Genomic DNA, 20,201 nt, shown 5'->3' with positions numbered 1-20,201 from the left:
AACCTTCTGTACTGTATATGTGAATGTGAATCCTTTATTGTCTTGTAGGATGTGAAGCCACCGCCCCAAAAGAAATTGGAGCGTCTGAAGGAGCTGATTGAGCCCTGGTTCTTTTTCTCTCTGGTTTGGAGTGTGGGAGCCACAGGAGATGCAGTCAGCTGTAAGCGCTTCAGTGCCTGGCTCAAGAACAAGATGGCAGAGGAAAAGGTCAGCATCTCCGCTTTGGCATCCCAATACCAAAATAGTTCTAATGTGATTTGTATTGACAGCTGGAATATTTCTTGCAAGAGGTATATTTTTATAATCAGAAATGTATTTGTCCTTCAGATCCAGTTATGCTTTCCAGAGGAGGCCATGGTGTATGACTACAGGCTTGATGATGCAGGGATAAGTAACTTTGAGGATGAGGATGAAGATGAGGAAAGAAAAGTAAACAGATTGTGCATAATCATACAGATTGTTCATGCAGCCAAGACCATCAAATGCATTTTTGCTTTTTACTCAATCATCTTTTTCTTCCGGTACCCAAGGTCCAGTGGGTCAGCTGGATGAAATATGCAAAGAGTGTTGTAATCACCCCAGAGACAAATTATGCTGACATCATTGTTCCGACTGCTGACACAGTGAGAATGTCTTTCCTCATGGATATGCTTTTGACCAATAAGAAACCTGTGAGTATTTTAATTGTAGTTGAGCTTCACACATGTCTACAAATACTGTAAATGTTTTTTTTTTAAATAGGTAAAAATGGTATCACTTATCAACTGAATTTTTAACCTGAAGCACTTATTCAGAACCTCGTAATAAATACTTTAAATGATTTAATTTCTTTGAAAAGGCACCAATAGAATATATTTATATTTCCCTGTGTGTGTGATCAAGGTGCTCTGTATTGGGCCAACTGGCACAGGAAAGACCTTGACCATTTCAGATAAGCTGTTGAAAAACATGTCTGCGGATTACATCACACACTTCCTCATGTTTTCTGCCCGCACCTCAGCCAACCAGACTCAAGATTATATTGACAGTAAACTAGACAAACGGTATGTCTGCTCTACTTTACATTGTCAATCCAACTACACATTATTTACAATACGACGAACTATATACGTATTTGTGACCCACCATTTTAATGATGTATGTGCCTGTGTGTCAGGCGGAAAGGTGTGTTTGGACCTCCAATGGGAAAGTATTTCATCTTCTTTATTGATGACCTAAACATGCCCCTGTTGGAGACTTACGGTGCTCAGCCTCCTATTGAACTGCTGAGGCAGTGGATGGACCACGGAGGCTGGTATGACAGGAAACAGATAGGTAAGAATCCTGGAAGCCTTTTTGCTTTCCCCAACCTTTTATTTCTTTAAGCTTTTGATATTTTATGCTCTTTATTGTCACACAGAGTATTTCTTCATGCCAAATATAATAACTGTTATAATAATAAAAATATTAATAATAATAATGATGCATAGATTTGGGTTTTGTTGTTTTCACTCAGAAATGCAAAACATCTCATTAGATTGAGCTTCTCTTTGTTTCCCTGTCCTTTCTCCCCAGGGACATTCAAGAACATAGTGGATATCAATTTTGCCTGTGCCATGGGACCCCCGGGGGGAGGCCGGAACCCCATCACCCAGCGCTTCACACGCCACTTCAACTTCCTGTCCTTCACTGAAATGGAAGATGCCAGCAAGAAACAGATTTTCTCCACCATTCTGGGCAGTTGGATGGGTGAGTCAGGTCTGCTAATCTGTCAAAACAGATGTTGCAGGGTAGAGATTACTTACATCAGCTTTTAAAAAAAAAAACAACTAACAACAGTTTTTAACTGAATTTTTGTTCTCTTTCAGATGGAAATATGAGTAAAGACGAACCAGGCAGTAAGTCAGGGACACAGAGAAAGGGAGTAGATTAAGAGTGCATAATGTGAAATTGTAAAATTTAATTTATTACTGGAAGACACAAAACACATATCTGAATAATTTTAGCCATTTTAAGTCATTTTAATTTACAAAATAAGCACATAATCTCTATCAAGCCAACATATGTTGACCAAAGCATGTGGAAGTGTCTTCTGATAAAAAGAAAATGTTATCACGTTTCGCTTCTCTCCTGCTATTTTTTTTCAGGACCTGTGCCAGCAATCCAGCCGCTGAATGAGTCTCTTGTAGACGCTACTATCCGAGTCTACTCTACGATTACCTCCCAGCTCCTCCCAACTCCAGCCAAGTCCCATTACACCTTCAACATCAGAGACCTGTCCAAAGTCTTCCAGGGCATCCTCATGGCTGAGGCTGGAAAGATAGAGGTATTTAGATCCAACAGAATCAAATAGTTTTAGATTATCACATTACTATTATGAAATGTTGGAATACCCATTTAGGTAAAGTCACTTGATCCATTAAGTACTTACAAATTCAGTTTCTTTTGAAGTAACTAGTACCAGCAGTGTGATGTATGGCTTTTGTCACCCTAGCAATGGATCCAACAAATAGTGTGGGTGCCCTTGAATAATTATATATAAGTTTGGCCTGATGAGAAATTTCGGAACGATTAAAAAGAAGCCAGTATAAAATCTGTGTTATTTTTTAGGACAAATTGCAGCTGCTGCAGCTGTGGTATCACGAAAATTGTCGGATTTTCCAAGACCGCCTGGTGTGTGCCGAGGACAGGGACTGGTTCATCAGGCTCCTGAAGGACTGCATTCAGGAGTTCGACTGCAGCTTTGAAGAGGTTGTGCCCTGCCAACCTGTTTTGTATGGAGATTTCATGATTCCTGGAGCTGACCGCAAAGTCTACACAGTCATAGAAGACAAGGAACGGGTGAGTGGTGCCAACCAATGTTGGAAATATTTCATTGTATAATCTTCTGTTGTTAAATAGCTGACCAGTTGGCTCATGGGTAGTAACATTGTACTTTGTGAAGGAGCTTCATTTTTATATTCCCCATGTCAATGTGTTTTGTGTTTTTTCTTTTTTTTTTTCACCCCCTTTTTTTCCCCTTTTTTTTTTTTAAAGCTTCAGCCTGTGGGCATGCCATCTGTGTTCTGAGTGGGAGAAAAGTGGACGCGCCCCCCCCCACTACCGCCCTATATAAAACACACTACAACTCCCATGCCAACGGGCTAAATACAATGTCATGAAACATGAAAAAAAAATCTCTGCAATTACCTGCTTTTTAAAAGGATCACACTGCTGGTTTTGTGTGTGTTCTATACTGCTGACCATTTTTTTAAAGCATATACAGTACAGGCCAAAAGTTTGGACACACCTTCTCATTCAATGTGTTTCTTTATTTTCATGACTATTTACATTGTAGATTCTCACTGAAGGCATCAAAACTATGAATGAACACATATGGAATTATGTACTTAACAAAAAAGTGTGAAATAACTGAAAACATGTCTTATATTTTAGATTCTTCAAAGTAGCCACCTTTGCTTTATTTGACAGCGCTGCAAACCCTTGGTGTTCTCTCAATGAGCTTCATGAGGTAGTCACCTGAAATGGTTTTACCTTCACAGGTGTGCTTTGTCAGGGTTAATTAGTGGAATTTTCCCCCTTATTAATAAAAAAGCAAAGGGTGGCTACTTTGAAGAATCTAAAATATAAGACATGTTTTCAGTTATTTCACACTTTTTTGTTAAGTACATAATTCCATATGTGTTCATTCATAGTTTTGATGCCTTCAGTGAGAATATACAATGTAAATAGTCATGAAAATAAAAAGGAAACGCATTGAATGAGAAGGTGTGTCCAAACTTTTGGCCTGTACTGTACACATTTTACGATTGATGTCCTATTTTATGTACAGCTGTTTCCATTTCAGCAAACTATAACATGTCAGACATGAGATAGATACAGTAATACAGTATGTAACAATCAACAGTCAGTTGCCTTTGTTTTATACCAAACGTGCAATGTTTATTGATTATTGAATAATAGTTCAGGAACAAGCAGGTGCTGTTAATAAAATAAAATAAAAAACGTTTCTGCAATTTACTGTTAATGTGCTTAAACATGCAGGAACACCAGTATGATCCTTTAAATATTTTGTGGCCCAGTCCTCATTGTGCATTTTCCATATTCAGGTCAGAATATGAGTGTTTCCAGATTGAGCTATCTAAGAACTACGGTCAGACAGAGTGGAGAGAAGATATTAAAAGCATCATGCTGAAGGCCGGCCTTCAGGACCTGCAGATCACCTTTCTCTTTGTAGACACACAGGTAAAGCGTTCTCTTATGCCTTGCTGCAGTATACTTCATGTGTGTGGTAGTTCATAGCATTGCTAATACACAGTTCTAGTACAGTGGAACTTTGTTGTAGGAATGCTGTTGTACAAAATGCAACATGTAGATCTAAATGATCTTAAGTATGTAATGCATAAAGTAATGTATCTCTGTTTTCACAATGCATCAAATACTCATCCGTACCTTTGTGTTAATCTCCCAGATTAAGAGTGAGTCATTCCTAGAGGATATCAACAACATTTTGAACTCTGGAGATGTTCCCAACCTGTATGCCTCAGACGAGCAGGAGCGCATCCAGGCAGCCATGAAGCCAGTTGTGCAAGACCTCGGCCAACAGCCAACTAAAGCTAACCTTATGGCTGCTTACATCAGGAGGGTCCGCAGCAACATCCACACTGTACTCTGCATGAGGTTAGTAATTCGGTAAAGTTGGTCGATCACTTGGTCAAAAGCAAATTAAAAGAAGTAGATACATTTGGCCTTCATCTTTGTTCTTCCTATACCACATTTACTCTTTATTTATTTCTCTGCAGTCCTATTGGTGAGGTGTTTCGTGCACGCCTGAGGCAGTTTCCCTCACTTGTGACATGTTGCACCATAGACTGGTTCAGTGCCTGGCCAGAGGAGGCTCTGCAGGCTGTGGCCACATCGTTTCTTAATGAGCTGCCTGAGCTAGAAGCCAGCCCTACAGTCATCAGGGGACTGGTGAGGATGCTGTTTTGTGTGTGTGTGTGTGTGTGTGTGTGTGTGTGTGTGTGTGTGTGTGTGTGTGTGTGTGTGTGTGTGTGTGTGTGTGTGTGTGTGTGTGTGTGTGTGTGTGTGTGTGTGTGTGTGTGTGTGTGTGTGTGTGTGTGTGTGTGTGTGTGTGTGTGTGTGTGTGTGTGTTGTGATCTGTTGAGCCCATGTTTGTTTTTTGTTGTCTATATTCTTGACGTTCCACTTCCGGGAGTCCTCTGTTGCTGCCGGAAAATCTGCCGGATTTCACTCATTTAGGCCAGATATCTGTTGCCTTGAGCTTCCTTTGTGTTGGCATTTTAAACTCTGGTCGATTTATGAGGACTATGATTAACCTTTTCTCATATCTCTTTAGGGTAAATCCAGACAGCTAGCTAGACTATCTGTCCAATCTGAGTTTTCTGTTGCATGACTAAAACAACTTTTAAACGTACACCAAAACAAGTTCCTTCTAAGCCTATATTGCAGCAGCACCGTGGCTTTTCTCCAGTGCATAGCACCGGCCAAGACGATTGTGATTGGTTTAAAGAAATGCCAATAAACCAGAGCACGTCTTTTCATTGAACACAGTCACTCCTTAATTGATTTCCTTCTCCAGACATTGATGTGTGTGAAGATCCACCAGATGGTAGCCAGGATGTGTGAACAGTACTTGGCTGAGCTTTCTCGACACAACTATGTCACACCCAAGAGCTACCTGGAACTGCTCAAAATCTTCTCAAATCTCACTGGACGCAAAAAGCAAGAGCTGTGTGGTGCTCGTCAGCGCATGAAGACTGGCCTGGACAAGGCAAGGAACTGAACTGGAAAGAAAAATAATAGAAATGTATGTACATATGTTTAATTAGCGCTCTTATCTGACTACCTGCTATTCTGTGATCATGTAGCTTCTAAGCACAGCAGAGGATGTGAGTAAGATGCTGGAGGAGCTGGAGACGATGAGACCTCTTTTGGAGGAGGCCGCTAAGGACACTGAAGTCACTATGGAGACCATCAAAGTAAGGAAAACTAAGATACAAAAAATCTGTAATAGTGGAACAGTAAGCGGGGCCAATGATGTTTACTTTATAGTGTTTGTCCCATATATGTGCAGCAGTGTTTTTGAAAAAACATACCAACTTATGACTTATGTTGCCAGAAAGACACAGTGGTTGCAGAGGAGACCCGGAAGTCAGTGCAAGCAGAGGAAGCCAAGGCTTCAGAGAAAGCTCGTTTTGCAGGAGCCATCGCAGCAGACGCCCAGAGAGATTTGGATGAGGCTCTGCCAGCCCTGGATGCTGCCCTTGCCAGCCTCAAGTCTCTCAACAAGAATGATGTCACTGAGGTCAAATATTTTGATGATGATAGGTTGAAGATATTCTTTAATTAGTACTGCACTGCACAGTTTATATGTATACTATAACCTCCAGAATGTTTTTTTTCCATAGGTGCGAGCCATGCAGCGACCTCCCGCGGGGGTAAAGCTGGTTATTGAGGCGGTGTGCATTATGAAGGGCATCAAACCGAAAAGGGTACCTGGAGAGAAGCCTGGCTCCAAGATTGACGATTACTGGGAACCTGGTAAAGGTCTGCTACAAGACCCTGGAAAGTTTCTGGAAAGCCTCTTCAAGTATGATAAGGTAGAGTTCATGTCTAGTGGATTAATTGCCATGTCATTGTATGTATATAGCATATATTGTCCTTGTCTCCCCAGAATATCATTTTATTTTAATCTCTTAAATTCTCAAAATTTCAGTGTTAGATGCTGATTTTGGTCATTTCCTGTTTGGGAGATGTATTAAAACTGATTTTTCTACCAAAAATCATTTCTGCAGGAAAACATCCCGGATAGCGTGATCAATATAGTCCAGCCATACATAGATAATGAGGAATTCCAGCCAGCCTCCATTGCCAAGGTTTCTACAGCCTGTACCTCCATTTGCCAGTGGGTGCGAGCCATGCATAAATATCACTTTGTGTCCAAGGCTGTGGGACCTAAAAGGGTAAAAACTGAAATCCACATTTTAGCCATTGGCTATCCATGTAAGACACCACTGTATTTTCATGTTTTTCAAAAAAGTGAGTTGTCTTGACATTCAAAATTTATTTGCACAGCAAGCTCTCCAGGAGGCCCAGGAGGATTTAGCTGCGACCCAGCGCATCCTGGATGATGCCAATGAAAAGCTGGCAGCGGTGGAGGGTGGCATTGCCACTTTGCAGGCCAAGTACCAGGACTGTGTCGCTAAGAAAAATGAGCTGGACAACAAGTATCAACTGTGTGAGGCCCGCCTCGTCCGAGCAGACAAGGTTAGAAGGAAGGATAAGATAAGATAAGACAACACTTTTAGCATTGTAGCAGCACAAGAAACAGACCAGAGAGATGGTTAGAAACAGAATACAGATTCGTAGAAAAAAAACATATATACTGTATATTACAGTATCAATGCCAATGTAATGCAGTGTAGTATTGCAGTATAATATTGTCTAATAAGAATACTTTTTTTATCATTTTCAGGTAATTTTAACATATATAACTTTTTTGATATTGATAGTTGCATCATGATGATGCATCATTGATCTTCTCCAGCTTATAGGTGGACTGGCAGATGAGAAGGTGCGTTGGAAGGAAACAGTGCAAAATCTGGATTACATGGTCAATAATGTGGCAGGCGATGTGCTTCTGTGTGCAGGATACGTAGCATACCTGGGACCCTTCACTGTAAGTGGGATGTAACTCAGTGCGTGAGTGGGAATACATACAATACAAAAAGTTGCATTACCCATAATATACAGTACTGTACTGTATTATACATAATTCTCATTACAATCAACTGCATTTGTATGAATCAATATTGTGATGCTTTAACTTAAAAAAAACTATAACTTTTGTTTTTGCGGTTCCAGTAGACTATTTAAAAAAAAATCTAACCAATAACAATAATAAAATCTGAACATAATGGTTAAGTATATTGTTGAAAGCATAATTTCATAAAATAGTGATTTTTAGTAGGTTGGCCATAGTGTGTCTTTTCCTATTCCTAATCAGTGCAGCACTATTGGATGGTTTGCATGAAGGTGCATTGTTTTTGTGTTTAGGGAAAGTACAGGACAGCCATGGCTGAGGAGTGGCTGCATTGTTTCAAAGAGTTAAGTGTTCCACACACTGACAAACCAAACCTGATCAACACCCTTGGAGATCGAGTCAAGATCCGCTCCTGGCAGGTCAGAACCAACCAGTCATCAGCTGACCATTTACGATTTTAATTGTTAATAGTCAGACTGACTCAGTGTTTTGTGTGCTTTTAGACTTAAATTAACTTTTAATTATCATTTACCTTGTCATCATACTTTGTCCTTTCTATGTGCATAGATATCAGGTTTGCCCAATGATAACCTTTCAGTGGAGAACGGTGTGATTGCTCAGTACTCTCTGCGCTGGGCTTTATTCATTGATCCTCAAGGACAAGCCAACAAGTGGATCAAAAACATGGTGAGGACTATCTGTGTATATATGTGTGCTGCTCCAACCATAACTGCAGAGGGTGCCAGTGAGACAAAAAGACATGAGAAGTAGCCGTATGAAGATTGGAATTTATTCCTTCACATTACGTGTATAGTTTGTAATTATACTTTATGTACCAGTATAAAGAGTTGACATAGCAGAGTATCCAGTGCAGTTCAATATGTTGTTAAATAAGGTTCGGTACATATAGGTGTACTTGTTTTGGCTATGTGGCAAACAGTGGTTAAATTGTTGGGGTTACCTCTTATTCCACATCACCAACAACTCCCCTGAAAAACTTCTGTGTTTGTTGTTGTATTTAATCTTGGGTGCCGTGGTAGCTCACCTGGTAGAGCCTGCGCCCCATCTACAAAGGCCCAGGGTTCAAGTCCAACCTGTGGCCCTTTGCTGCATGTCTTCCCCCCTCTCTCTCCCCCTTTTCATCTATACAACTGTCCTATGGCAAAAATGCCCTAAAAAAACAAAATATGTGTTTAATCCACTGCTCATTCATACTTGCTTCCTGTTGTCTCTCAGGAAAAGGACAATGCATTGGAGGTAATTAAGCTAAGTGACCGGGACTTCCTCCGCAGTCTTGAGAACGCCATTTGCTTTGGTAAACCCTGCCTCTTGGAGAATGTAGCAGAGGAGTTAGATCCTGCTCTAGAACCTGTCTTGTTGCAACAGGTGAATACACACACATCTATTACAAACAAAAATAATTTGTACCATCTGGCAGTGTTGTGCAAATATTTACCGTACACTGATTTGCCTAACTCCCATTTTTGGTCCTTAGACATTTAAGCAGCAAGGCAACACAGTGCTGAAGCTGGGGGATTCAGTCATCCCTTACCAGGAAGGCTTCAAGATGTACATAACCACCAAGCTGCCTAACCCACACTACTCTCCAGAGGTCTCTACCAATGTCACCCTCATTAACTTCACCTTGTCACCAAGGTAATACATGCTTTAAACAGATAAAAGCAGACATATTTTTTTATTTTTGTAAATTTGCCATCAATTATCTCAGTTATGGTCACATTTTTCTCAGCTACCCTTCAGTGCTGAGATCTGACAGAAAAGTCTTATTGCTTGTCCTAATTCACTCTGCATCCAAAATACATGAGTGGTTATTATTTAAATATAGGTGCAAAGCATACAATAGTTACATTGAAAGCAATGCTAATGCAAGTTTGTATATTTGTTAAGTTTGAAAAGGCAGCCTTTCAGTCTTATCTGTTTTTTAAATTGTTGGTCAATACTGTACCAAAATATTCTGCATTCCACATCTCAAAATCAAATGGTGAGATGAAGATGTTAGGGATAGATTAAAAAGACAAACAGCTGGCGACTGTGAACCAGACATAAACCAATCATTTTCAGAATCAATTTAGGGTATGTATTGTATTCTAACAACTACTGTATGTCTTGGTTTTGTGTAAATGTGCATTCTGTGCGTTTCCAGTGGTCTAGAGGACCAGTTGCTGGGCCAGGTGGTGGCTGAGGAACGTCCAGACCTGGAGGAGGCCAAGAACCAGCTGATCATCAGCAACGCAAAGATGAAACAGGAACTAAAAGAAATTGAGGATGAGATCCTGTTCCGACTGAGCTCCACAAAGGGGAACCCTGTGGACAATGAGGAGCTCATCCAAGTGTTGGGGGCTTCCAAGATCAAAGCTGGGGAGATCCAGGTAAGATAGTAGGAGAGCTATTATCTCTAATATTACATATGTTACATATTGTTGGATTTTCTACTGATGCAAACTGGTTTTACTGGCAGGCCAAAGTGATTGCCGCAGAGCAGACAGAGCAGGACATTGATGCCACCCGTCTGGAGTATGTTCCAGTGGCTGTGCGCACACAGATCCTCTTCTTCTGTGTATCGGACCTGTCCAGTGTTGACCCTATGTACCAGTACTCACTGGAGTGGTTCCTTGGCATCTTCATGGCTGGCATTGCCAACTCTGAGAGAGCAGGTAGAAAGGAGTTCCACAGTAAATGTCATTATGCTCTTTGGTTGCAAGATTGTACACAGGATTATGTCTGTGCAGATGGAAAATTTATGAAAACTGGCTTATGGCATTGAAACCAGATGTTACAAATATTTTTCTGCTTACACTGATTTTTTCCATGACATGTTTCTTACAGACACAGTGGAGAAGAGAATCACCAACATCAATAAATTTTTCACCTTCAGCCTGTACAGTAATGTGTGCCGCAGCTTGTTTGAGAAGCACAAACTCATGTTCGCCTTTCTCCTGTGCGCTCGCATTATGATGAATGAGAACAAAATTGATCTGGTGAGAAACAACGGAGTTTAAATTCTCCCTCTCCCCTATTTAATTTCCTGTAGGGACTCATACAAATACAGAAGTTAAGTTAATCCAGGTACATTTGATGAATGTGTGTTATTTCTCTGTGGCAGGCTGAGTGGCGCTACATGCTATCTGGAGGGATGCCCGTCCAAAGGCTGACCAACCCAGCAGTGAGTTGGCTGTCGGAGCGCGCCTGGCAGGACATCCTGGGCCTCAGCGCTCTGGACAACTTCAGCAACCTGGCAAAGAGCTTCGTTGAACATCTGCAGGGTTTCAAGAGGATTTTTGACAGCAACCAGCCTCACAGGCATGCATAGATAACCACTATGTTAACAAATGTACACATGTATCCTTCATTTGTACTTTGTAGAAGCTGTCAATATCTATTAAGGTGTGCATGTGTGTATGTTTTCCTATAGGGAGCCTCTCCCAGGAGATTGGGACACAGAGCTGGACTCATTCCAGAAGTTGTTGGTCCTGCGCTGTCTGAGGGCTGACAGTCTTGTTCAAGGCCTGCAGGACTTTGTCTCAGCTAAGCTGGGACAACGCTTCATAGAGCCTCAGGTAGAGTCACTCTGCTCTCTCTTGCCTTAATGTTGATATTAAAACCAATATGTATGCAGTGACAAAAATGTATTCTTATCTCTGTCACAGTGGCTTAGAAGTGTGGTAATTAACATGGCAATAATGGTTCCATTTGTTTGGGCTGGTTCTGCAGCAGTGCAAACATTGGTAATGTTTGTGGAACTAAATTAACTATGCTAAATTCAGCTGAAAATGATTTCCGGTTGTTTGCTCTACAGTATGCAGCAGCAGTATAAATGGCTTGTTACTCCTTCTCTCTCCATCTGTCCACAGACGTCAGACCTGTCTGTGGTCTTCACAGAGTCGTCCCCCTCCACTCCCCTCATCTTTGTCCTGTCCCCTGGCACTGATCCTGCTGCTGACCTCTACAAGTTTGCTGATGTCATGCAGTTCTCCAAGAAAATGAATGCCATCTCTCTGGGCCAAGGCCAGGTCAGGACCAGGGGGGTGCCTGGGAATTCTCTTTCACTCGCTCTTTTGTACACTCTCTGTGACCCTGGGGAAAGGCACTGTAAAACATTTTCTCACAGAACCAGGCCATTCTCATTTGTCTTGTTAAGAATGGCCACCTCTGTGCTAATTGTTTTCTCTATTTATGGCCATAGACCAGGACAATGTGCAATACTACTTTGACAGATGCTAGATTTCAGGACACCACAATTAAGCTTAAAGAATTACCCTAAAAGCCTTGTGTGTAGGTTTTAGGATAAATGCAGACTCATCCTTCAGAACCTGAAACCTAGTGGCTGGCCTACCAAATCTCCCAGCAACACACTACCCCTGTGGCTGTTCAATAGGTCTTAGTGGGAGTTTATCACATTACCTGCAATTATGTGAGAGGGCTGTTGCATCACCCTGTCCTCAATTTCTGTCTACATTGAACTGAGGGCTCTTAAGCATTTCTGAAAGACTCCTAGAATGTCAAACTGGCGGTGGGGTGATTCCCTATGTTACCCACTCTTTAAATAAAGCAAACTTCTAGGAAACGTGGATGGTTTCTCTTAACCTAACCTCATGTTAAGTTAAATGTTTTTTGGCAAAACTCTTGTTGTCTTCACATCTGCCCTTTCACCTGCTGTTGTTTGTGTAATTCAGGGACCCTGGGCTGAGACCCTGATGCACGCTGCAATGAAAAGTGGTCAGTGGGTATTCTTCCAGAACTGTCACTTGGCGCCCAGCTGGATGCCTGCCCTGGAGAGACTCATTGAAAACATTGACCCAGTAAAGGTCAGAACATATGCATACACATACTGTACACTATACACTCAAATTGTATGTTAGACAAGCCTTATACTTACTTTGCCAGTGTTAATTACTTCCTTTACTTTACTACCACATACTGTATGTCCCACAACCCCCAAACAGGTGCATAAGGACTTCCGTCTGTGGCTCACAAGTCTTCCCAGCAACAAGTTCCCAGTGTCTATTCTCCAAAATGGGTCAAAGATGACCATTGAGCCTCCCAAGGGAATCAAGGCCAATCTACAGAAAACCTACCTAAGACTCACCAACGATTTTATCTCCTCTTCCACCAAGGTCTGCATAGTCATTAGTCACCCTCTGAGTCTGTTCCTTCTTATCATATTTACAATTTTTTGTGAACATCTAGTATCTATAGTATCTCCAAGTTATTCCTCTCCTCTCCAGGCAACACACCTCAAGTCTTTGCTCCTGTCTCTGTGTCTCTTCCATGGAATTGCTCTGGAGCGAAGGAAATTTGGCCCACTGGGCTTTAACATTCCCTATGAGTTCACCGACGGAGACCTGAACATCTGCATCAGCCAACTCAAAATGTTCCTGGACGAGTACCAGGATGTCCCTTACAAGGTGAGCGAGATAATGTTTGTATCTATATTTAACAACCTGTATAAACTAACTAGCTCCAAAGCCATCATCATTTGCAATCACTCCAATCCTGTTCCCCCTTTTCTCCTAACTTATATATTACACATGTCCAGCTCACTGTTGATTGCTATTATGACGTGTCTTATCACTGTGGATAGTTTAGGCATTAGCTTACAAAACACAGGCCCTTTAGTAAGATACATAAGCTTTGGTCTCAGCCTGTGTGCGTGTGTGTGTGTGTGCGTGTGCATGTTCATCTGAGTATCTATCTCCCTTTTTTGTCCTCTACCTGTCCAGGTGCTAACATACACTGCAGGGGAGATTAATTATGGCGGCCGCGTGACAGATGACTGGGACAGACGATGTCTGCTCAGTGTGCTGGAGGATTTCTACTGTCCTGCTGTGCTTAGTGATAATTATGTCTACTCTTCGTCTGGAGTCTACCGGCAGATAGACACAAATCTGGATATCAAGGTTAGATAACGCAGGAGAATTCAAAAATTGGGATAAGAGTAGTACATTCAATTTTTCCTTTGTCCGCATCCGTTGGTATATTCCAAAATTGCATACTGTATATTTTCAAAGGTTGATAATCACCAGGTTACTCACTTTTCAGTATACCTAATGGTAAGTCTTGATTCAGCAAGACAGCCATGTCTATGTAACATGACGATATCTGTAATCAACAAATAAACAACATACCACTAAAATAGATACTTCTTTTAAAAGCAAATAATAGTCACAATACAGTCTGCATGGAGTGCTGCTCGGGTGTGTAGAAAGTGTCCCTCTTGTGCTCTTCAGCTTGGGGAACCTAGTTTAGAAAGGTTAAAGGAATATGAGGCACTTAAGAGGGTAATGATTAAAGAGCCTTTAATATCTCTTGGCTATTAAGTCATAAAAACATGCCTATGCGTTTCAGCCATTGAGTACAAAATTGTTGCCTTCGGGCTGTCACGTACTTTGTGCTCTGATGAATAATGACATGGTCTGCTTGGTCTGTGTGTTCTATAAACTCAAAGATTTAAAAGTTTAAAGATATTGTGCATAGGTTTTTGTGTTGTGTTAGACTTTTGATGTGTGATTTCCTCTGCTGAACGTGGTCTATCATGTGATTTTACCTGTTAACCCTCATTATGTGACCAATTACTTATCCATATTGATCATGTGATTGTGACTTGCCAACAAGTATAAGAAACAGCCAAAGGTGACTATTTTGTACTTGCCCTGCCCTGATGAAGGACTTAATGGCTGAAACGTGGAGGAATGTTTTTATTACTTAGCGACTGTTCGTTATTCATTTAAGGGGCCACCGAGTTTTGGGATCTTTAGTCAAAATGGACTTAACCCTCGCCAGTAATAGTTTTTCTATGACCCTTCAAAATTATTTGGAAAAGAGGCATGACCCTCCCCATCAATTAATTGATGCCTTATGTACTGGTTTGCACTTAACTAAAATGTACATATGCCTCTTTTTACAGCCATGACATACATGAGTTAACCTCTGCTTTCTCATCTTACACATCATCCTCTACTGTTATGGTGTGGCGGCCATTTCAGTAGATTTACTCACTAACATTGTTGTGGAAACACAAGAAGCATGGAAACTAAAAGCACACTTCCTGCATTACTGCATTACTTAAAATACTAAGTTACTCCTCTAGTAAGCTAGTATTCACATGAAATAAAACAATAAAACATTGAGACCATTAAGCAAAGCACTCTGGGTAACATTCAACACACAAACTGGTTGCTATGGACTTGATCGTCACTAGGCTTCCTCAGTCATTGCATATTTTAGCATATCGGTAAAGCTGCCAAAGCTGAACATTATATTCCAAAACATATATGTTTATTTTTAAAGCAGATTTTAAATTACATTGTAACAATTTAACAATTCGCCCTTATGAAATCCAATCGCGGCACAGCTGTCTTGGAACACAGTAGACAGACGGTGGAGGAATGCCCCGACATTTAAATTCAACTAAAATGTAACAGTGAACAATCAGTGTTTGACCTACAGTCTGTTGAGATGCCTCTCCAAACGCAGAAACGAAGTGCAATAACACCATAAAACATTAAGACACATTAAGAAAAAAGATCCGTATTTTGAAGTAATACAATGACACGAAAAAAAAGTAATCCACAGCGATCAGTAGATCCACAAAAGTTTTCACGGTGTATCCAGCAAGGCCTACGCGCGTCACATTCACCAGCCAGCTCCAAACAGGTGAACGAGGCCTCTCCACTTCGCCGTTTAAACAAAGTGGAATAAACGTATAAAAGTCCAAATCTACACAAAACCCGCAATCAGTTAGTAAGCTGACATCAAATGTATATACATGGCATTTAGGAAACCTTTATTGCAAGTTTGGCACAGTAAGATGTCCAGACTAGTGCAACAGTAATTTTCGTTTTTTGCGTCCTGCTGCTCCCATCGTCAGCCAGGTAATATTGTTTTTACTAAAGCAGTATATGAAATCAGATGTATTACATACCACCATTTAGTTTTGTGTTATTTAAGATATTTATAAAATATCTGGTCATGCCAGATGTAATTATTCCACTCATTTTTTAAACAATGCAATTACCCGTTTCAGCCACCAGGGGGGCAGCTCCCCCTGCCCCTCAGCAAACTCATGGGTCAGACCCATCTGGTAGCGAAGGAGGGCCGAGACTGAGAGCTACATGGAAAAATATGCACCAAAAAAGCCATTCATTTTCATGAATACAAAAGTTGGGTGACACCCCCCCCCGAACCGAAAATACCGAACAGTCCCTTAATCACAAGATATTAAAGGCTTTTTAATGAATAACCTTTTTAGTGCTTCAGATTCCTTAAACCTTTCTAAAATAGTCATACAATATTCATTCTTTACATTAAAGGTTCAATTCACAAAGACTGGGTGGAAACAATGTGTATAAGATATTTTTAACATCAAAATGACTGAAAATGATAAGCTCTAGTATGTAAAGTGTCACATATAAAATAAAGCACATAAACTGCTGACTTTGAAACTAATTGATGGCAATAATGTTGTCAGTGAGTGACCTGTTGTCATGGCAATTCCGGCCTCTAGGGTTACTTGGCATACATTCGTGGTTTGCCCATCAATGATACACCTGACATCTTTGGTCTCCATGACAACGCCAACATCAGCTTTGCCCAGAATGAGACCTTCGCCCTGCTGGGAGCCGTGCTCCGTCTCCAGCCGCGAGCTGCATCTGCTGGGGGCAAATCTCTGGAGGAGGTACAGATATCTATTATTCCGATTTTCCTTCACTCATATACTTTTACTACTACTTGCAGCATATTATTGTACGTACAGTACACTAACTCAATACAGATTGAAAGGTGTGGGACAACTGAAAACATCCTTTTCTCCATCAACAGCAGAACATACTTAACTGAGCAGTGTTTAGAAGCCTGTCAGGAACTTGGTCCTGACTATGGCTGACACATGTTTAATTGGTGATGTGCCTCTTCCTGTACCGTAGAAAGTGGAGGAGATAGTTGCAGGCATTGTTGAAAAGATTCCGCAGCCTTTCAGTGTTCAGGAGGTAATGGAAAAGTACCCGGTCCGCTATGAAGAGTCCATGAACACCGTGCTCATCCAGGAGGTCATCAGGTAATACAAGCCTATGCTATAAGAAAACATCACAAACCACATTTTATGTCTCCATAATATAATAATAATACACGTCACTCTGCTCTGTTGCTGTACATTTAGAACAACAAACCTGAGTCAAATTCCGAGTGTGTGTATACATACTTGGCCATTTAAAGCTGATTCTGATGTGTTTGTCTTTGCACAATTTGATCAAATGAATAAACACCAGTTATGCACGTTACTTTTAATTAGCTGGTAGTAGGATACATGAATGACTGGGTAGTACTGCATCAGGTATTTCCTGTTTAAATCATTAGTACTTCAGTAATTGGTCCTTGTATCTTTTACAGATATAACAAGCTGCTAGAGGTCATCTCTAAGAGTCTCAGAGATATTGTGAAGGCTCTGAAGGGTTTAGTGGTGATGTCATCAGAACTGGAGCTTATGGCCAACAGCCTGTTCAACAACATGGTGCCCGATATGTGGAAAGCCAAGGCAAGATAAGACACACACACACACACACACACACACACACACACACACACACACACACACACACACAGTTCTTCTCATTTTGATTCCCTTGTGGATACCAGTGACCAGTAGTCAGATGGCATGTTACAACCCCTGTAAAACATTATGTAACAGAGCGTTTTGTAACACGACCAACATTACAAACAATGCATTCTCTTCTGAATTTAAATTATATTGAAACAATTATCTTCTCATATTTTTTATAAATGTAGTGATTCTGTAGGCAGAGTGGCTCACTCTGGATAATTTCAAAGAGAAACCTTGACTCAAACCAGGCCTGGTGTTAGACTGCTTTGAATGGTGGGGGGCAGTAAGAGATGTTGGTTGGTCAACGACTAGTGTTATTATGAGTTTCTTTTGGACTGTAAGCTATTTGTAAACAGAACTGATCAGCGGGCTGGAGTTGGCCTGGGTCGGCAATTGCAGTAATCAAACCCTTTGACCCTCAAAGTCCTCTGTCACTAACAGACAAGTTTGCAAACTCTAACTTCAAGCACTAAATGATTTAAAAAATTTATAAAAACAAAAAAATGTTTTTACTATTATAATTTTTTGGGGGGCTGAGATGAAATTTAGAGGGGCTTGAGCCCCCCTAAACAGGGTCTAAAATCGCCATTGGTCCAAACCCACCAATCAGATATTAGTAAAACATATTATTTAGGGTGAAGAGAGGATAGTTGGTATTAGTGGGGCAGGTGGAGCATTCGGGGGGGCAGAGGAATAGAGGATTTATTTTAAGGTAATGCAAACCCAAAATGTCAAAGCACGGAATACAGCAGTGTGCCTTGAACTGAACTAATATTATGACATCCGTCTTTGTGTAGGCAGTTAGGGATGAGACTTGAACATTTGACATTTGGGAGTGATTTCAGTGTACAAAATAATAGATTTACTGTCAGTGACATTCTGTCTTGCTCTAATAATTCCAGGCTCTGCTTCCTAAGAATACATAGCTCTTTGACTGGCCATGTGTCTCTCTCCCTCCAGGCATACCCTTCTCTGAAGCCTTTGGCATCCTGGGTGTCAGATCTGCTTCAGAGGATCGATTTCCTGCAGAGATGGATCCATTACGGCATTCCACCTGTTTTCTGGATTAGCGGCTTCTTTTTCCCCCAGGCTTTTCTCACTGGAACCCTCCAGAATTACGCCCGTCGCTCCGGCACCTCCATTGACACAATTGGATTTGACTTTGAGGTCAGACAGTAAGCTGTAAATCTGACAGTCTGTGTCATTGCCACTGTTTTTGATGTAAAACATACTAATAGGCACAGAACTACACATTTGCTACTCTAAATTAACTGTGTATGAATATCAACCATACATTTTTGTTAGAATTGCTTGAAAGATTTAATATTTAATAGTTGGTTTGCTATCACCCCATCTCTTCCTCATCTCTTTTGTAATCCCTACTTGCTCAGGTAATCGGGAAGTCAGTGTCAGAGATAACAGAGAAACCAAACACAGGCTGCTACATCCAGGGTCTATTCCTGGAGGGGGCTCGCTGGGATAACCAGGCAGGTCAACTCACAGATTCCAGGCCCAAGGAGCTCTACACAGAAATGGCCCTCATCTGGCTGATCCCCAAACCCAACCGCAAACCTCCAACCTCTGGGGTCTACATCTGCCCAATCTACAAGACCCTCACACGTGCTGGTTAGTACACACAGTGTGACTGGATTAACTCATATTATTTGTTAGATTAGATAGTGCTTGGCTAACAAGTTGCTTAATCAGAGATTTATGAAATATTTTAGTCAAGGAAATGGATTAACGTAAACGTTTTTTCAGTTTGACGAGGTGTTGGCCTGCTCTCTCTAGTGTTTGTGTCTATCTCCTATTGGTGGTTTTATTACTCACCCAAAATAGACTCCAGTTAGTATCTTGTTTCACGAAGCGTCTGAAAGTGAAGATCTGAATTTCCACCCACAGCACGAAGCCAACGCCTTAGACCGCTCAGAAACACTTACTCAGTGCAGTGATGGAAAAATACAAACAATTGAAATGTCTTCATGCCACTGAACTGCTTTGTGTAATTTTTTAGGGACTTTGTCTACAACCGGCCATTCCACCAACTATGTGATCTCGGTGGAGCTGCCTACAGATCACATTCAGAGACACTGGATCAAACGGGGAGTCGCCCTCATCTGTGCACTGGACTACTAAATACACATACACACACACACACACACACACACACACACTTTTCATATGCAAGGAAAACTTACTTTTTACTGGATCTTTGTTTTACAGCCCACAGCGATGATAATTGCGTTATGGTCGCTTAAACAGTATCAAATCAAACACAGACACTATGTCTATGCACCTTAAGGCTCTTAAAATGATCTCACTGAAATAAGTGTAATAAACTCTTTTTCACGATGCCATATTAGTGTAATGATGCTATGTAAGATTATTTACTTTGATATAATCACTTGGTTAAAGGGATCCTGCTGCAGTTTTCCACCTACTATACTGTAGCTTTTTAGGACCCCGTGTAAGTTTCGCTTCAAATCTACTCTCCTCCTTTACTCCCATACGCCAACAACCAGCTTATCTTGTTCTGCACAATGCTTACTGAACACTGAACTGAATATACGTCCTGCTCCTTTAAGACTTCCACATAGGACCAGTTGAGAAATATGACTTGACTCTGGGAGGGTGGTGCTTAAACAAACAGTGACAGGGACTTGCCATGTGAACACAACCAAAGGGGTCTAGGTCAAGGAGAAGCTGATATCAGCAGAATCAAGAGAATATCCTCCCCTCTGCTGTCTGTTAAAGACTTCTCTAACTGGAATTAAATATTTGTGACATTTTACATGATCTTAAATATTTGGATTTCTCATA

At 41.0% G+C, this 20,201-nt stretch overlaps 1 protein-coding gene across 1 annotated transcript in view; it reads left to right on the top strand.

The window, feature by feature from the left end:
• The window catches only part of dnah1 (dynein, axonemal, heavy chain 1), a 34,480-nt gene extending 14,520 nt beyond the window's left edge, over positions 1 to 19,960 (top strand). The window contains exons 40-78 of the mRNA XM_039799200.1: positions 49 to 207; positions 328 to 429; positions 531 to 671; positions 883 to 1,043; positions 1,157 to 1,314; positions 1,555 to 1,728; positions 1,848 to 1,877; positions 2,127 to 2,305; positions 2,590 to 2,820; positions 4,024 to 4,224; positions 4,451 to 4,659; positions 4,782 to 4,953; positions 5,582 to 5,773; positions 5,871 to 5,981; positions 6,122 to 6,307; positions 6,411 to 6,602; positions 6,798 to 6,965; positions 7,078 to 7,269; positions 7,550 to 7,681; positions 8,059 to 8,184; positions 8,333 to 8,452; positions 9,002 to 9,151; positions 9,261 to 9,421; positions 9,930 to 10,155; positions 10,245 to 10,440; positions 10,613 to 10,764; positions 10,890 to 11,086; positions 11,199 to 11,343; positions 11,638 to 11,796; positions 12,460 to 12,591; positions 12,730 to 12,900; positions 13,012 to 13,191; positions 13,507 to 13,683; positions 16,290 to 16,460; positions 16,708 to 16,838; positions 17,171 to 17,315; positions 18,342 to 18,548; positions 18,773 to 19,007; positions 19,396 to 19,960. Coding sequence (XP_039655134.1) covers positions 49 to 207; positions 328 to 429; positions 531 to 671; positions 883 to 1,043; positions 1,157 to 1,314; positions 1,555 to 1,728; positions 1,848 to 1,877; positions 2,127 to 2,305; positions 2,590 to 2,820; positions 4,024 to 4,224; positions 4,451 to 4,659; positions 4,782 to 4,953; positions 5,582 to 5,773; positions 5,871 to 5,981; positions 6,122 to 6,307; positions 6,411 to 6,602; positions 6,798 to 6,965; positions 7,078 to 7,269; positions 7,550 to 7,681; positions 8,059 to 8,184; positions 8,333 to 8,452; positions 9,002 to 9,151; positions 9,261 to 9,421; positions 9,930 to 10,155; positions 10,245 to 10,440; positions 10,613 to 10,764; positions 10,890 to 11,086; positions 11,199 to 11,343; positions 11,638 to 11,796; positions 12,460 to 12,591; positions 12,730 to 12,900; positions 13,012 to 13,191; positions 13,507 to 13,683; positions 16,290 to 16,460; positions 16,708 to 16,838; positions 17,171 to 17,315; positions 18,342 to 18,548; positions 18,773 to 19,007; positions 19,396 to 19,517 — 6,393 coding nt within the window. The 3' untranslated portion in view covers positions 19,518 to 19,960. The remainder of the gene's footprint in view (positions 1 to 48; positions 208 to 327; positions 430 to 530; positions 672 to 882; positions 1,044 to 1,156; positions 1,315 to 1,554; positions 1,729 to 1,847; positions 1,878 to 2,126; positions 2,306 to 2,589; positions 2,821 to 4,023; positions 4,225 to 4,450; positions 4,660 to 4,781; positions 4,954 to 5,581; positions 5,774 to 5,870; positions 5,982 to 6,121; positions 6,308 to 6,410; positions 6,603 to 6,797; positions 6,966 to 7,077; positions 7,270 to 7,549; positions 7,682 to 8,058; positions 8,185 to 8,332; positions 8,453 to 9,001; positions 9,152 to 9,260; positions 9,422 to 9,929; positions 10,156 to 10,244; positions 10,441 to 10,612; positions 10,765 to 10,889; positions 11,087 to 11,198; positions 11,344 to 11,637; positions 11,797 to 12,459; positions 12,592 to 12,729; positions 12,901 to 13,011; positions 13,192 to 13,506; positions 13,684 to 16,289; positions 16,461 to 16,707; positions 16,839 to 17,170; positions 17,316 to 18,341; positions 18,549 to 18,772; positions 19,008 to 19,395) is intronic.
• The last annotated feature ends 241 nt before the right edge of the window (positions 19,961 to 20,201 follow it).

This window comes from Perca fluviatilis, chromosome 4, assembly GCF_010015445.1.
Source record: "Perca fluviatilis chromosome 4, GENO_Pfluv_1.0, whole genome shotgun sequence".
Taxonomy (NCBI): domain Eukaryota; kingdom Metazoa; phylum Chordata; class Actinopteri; order Perciformes; family Percidae; genus Perca; species Perca fluviatilis.
Note: the sequence above shows the minus strand (reverse complement) of the source record. Positions and strands in the feature narration are given on the sequence as shown.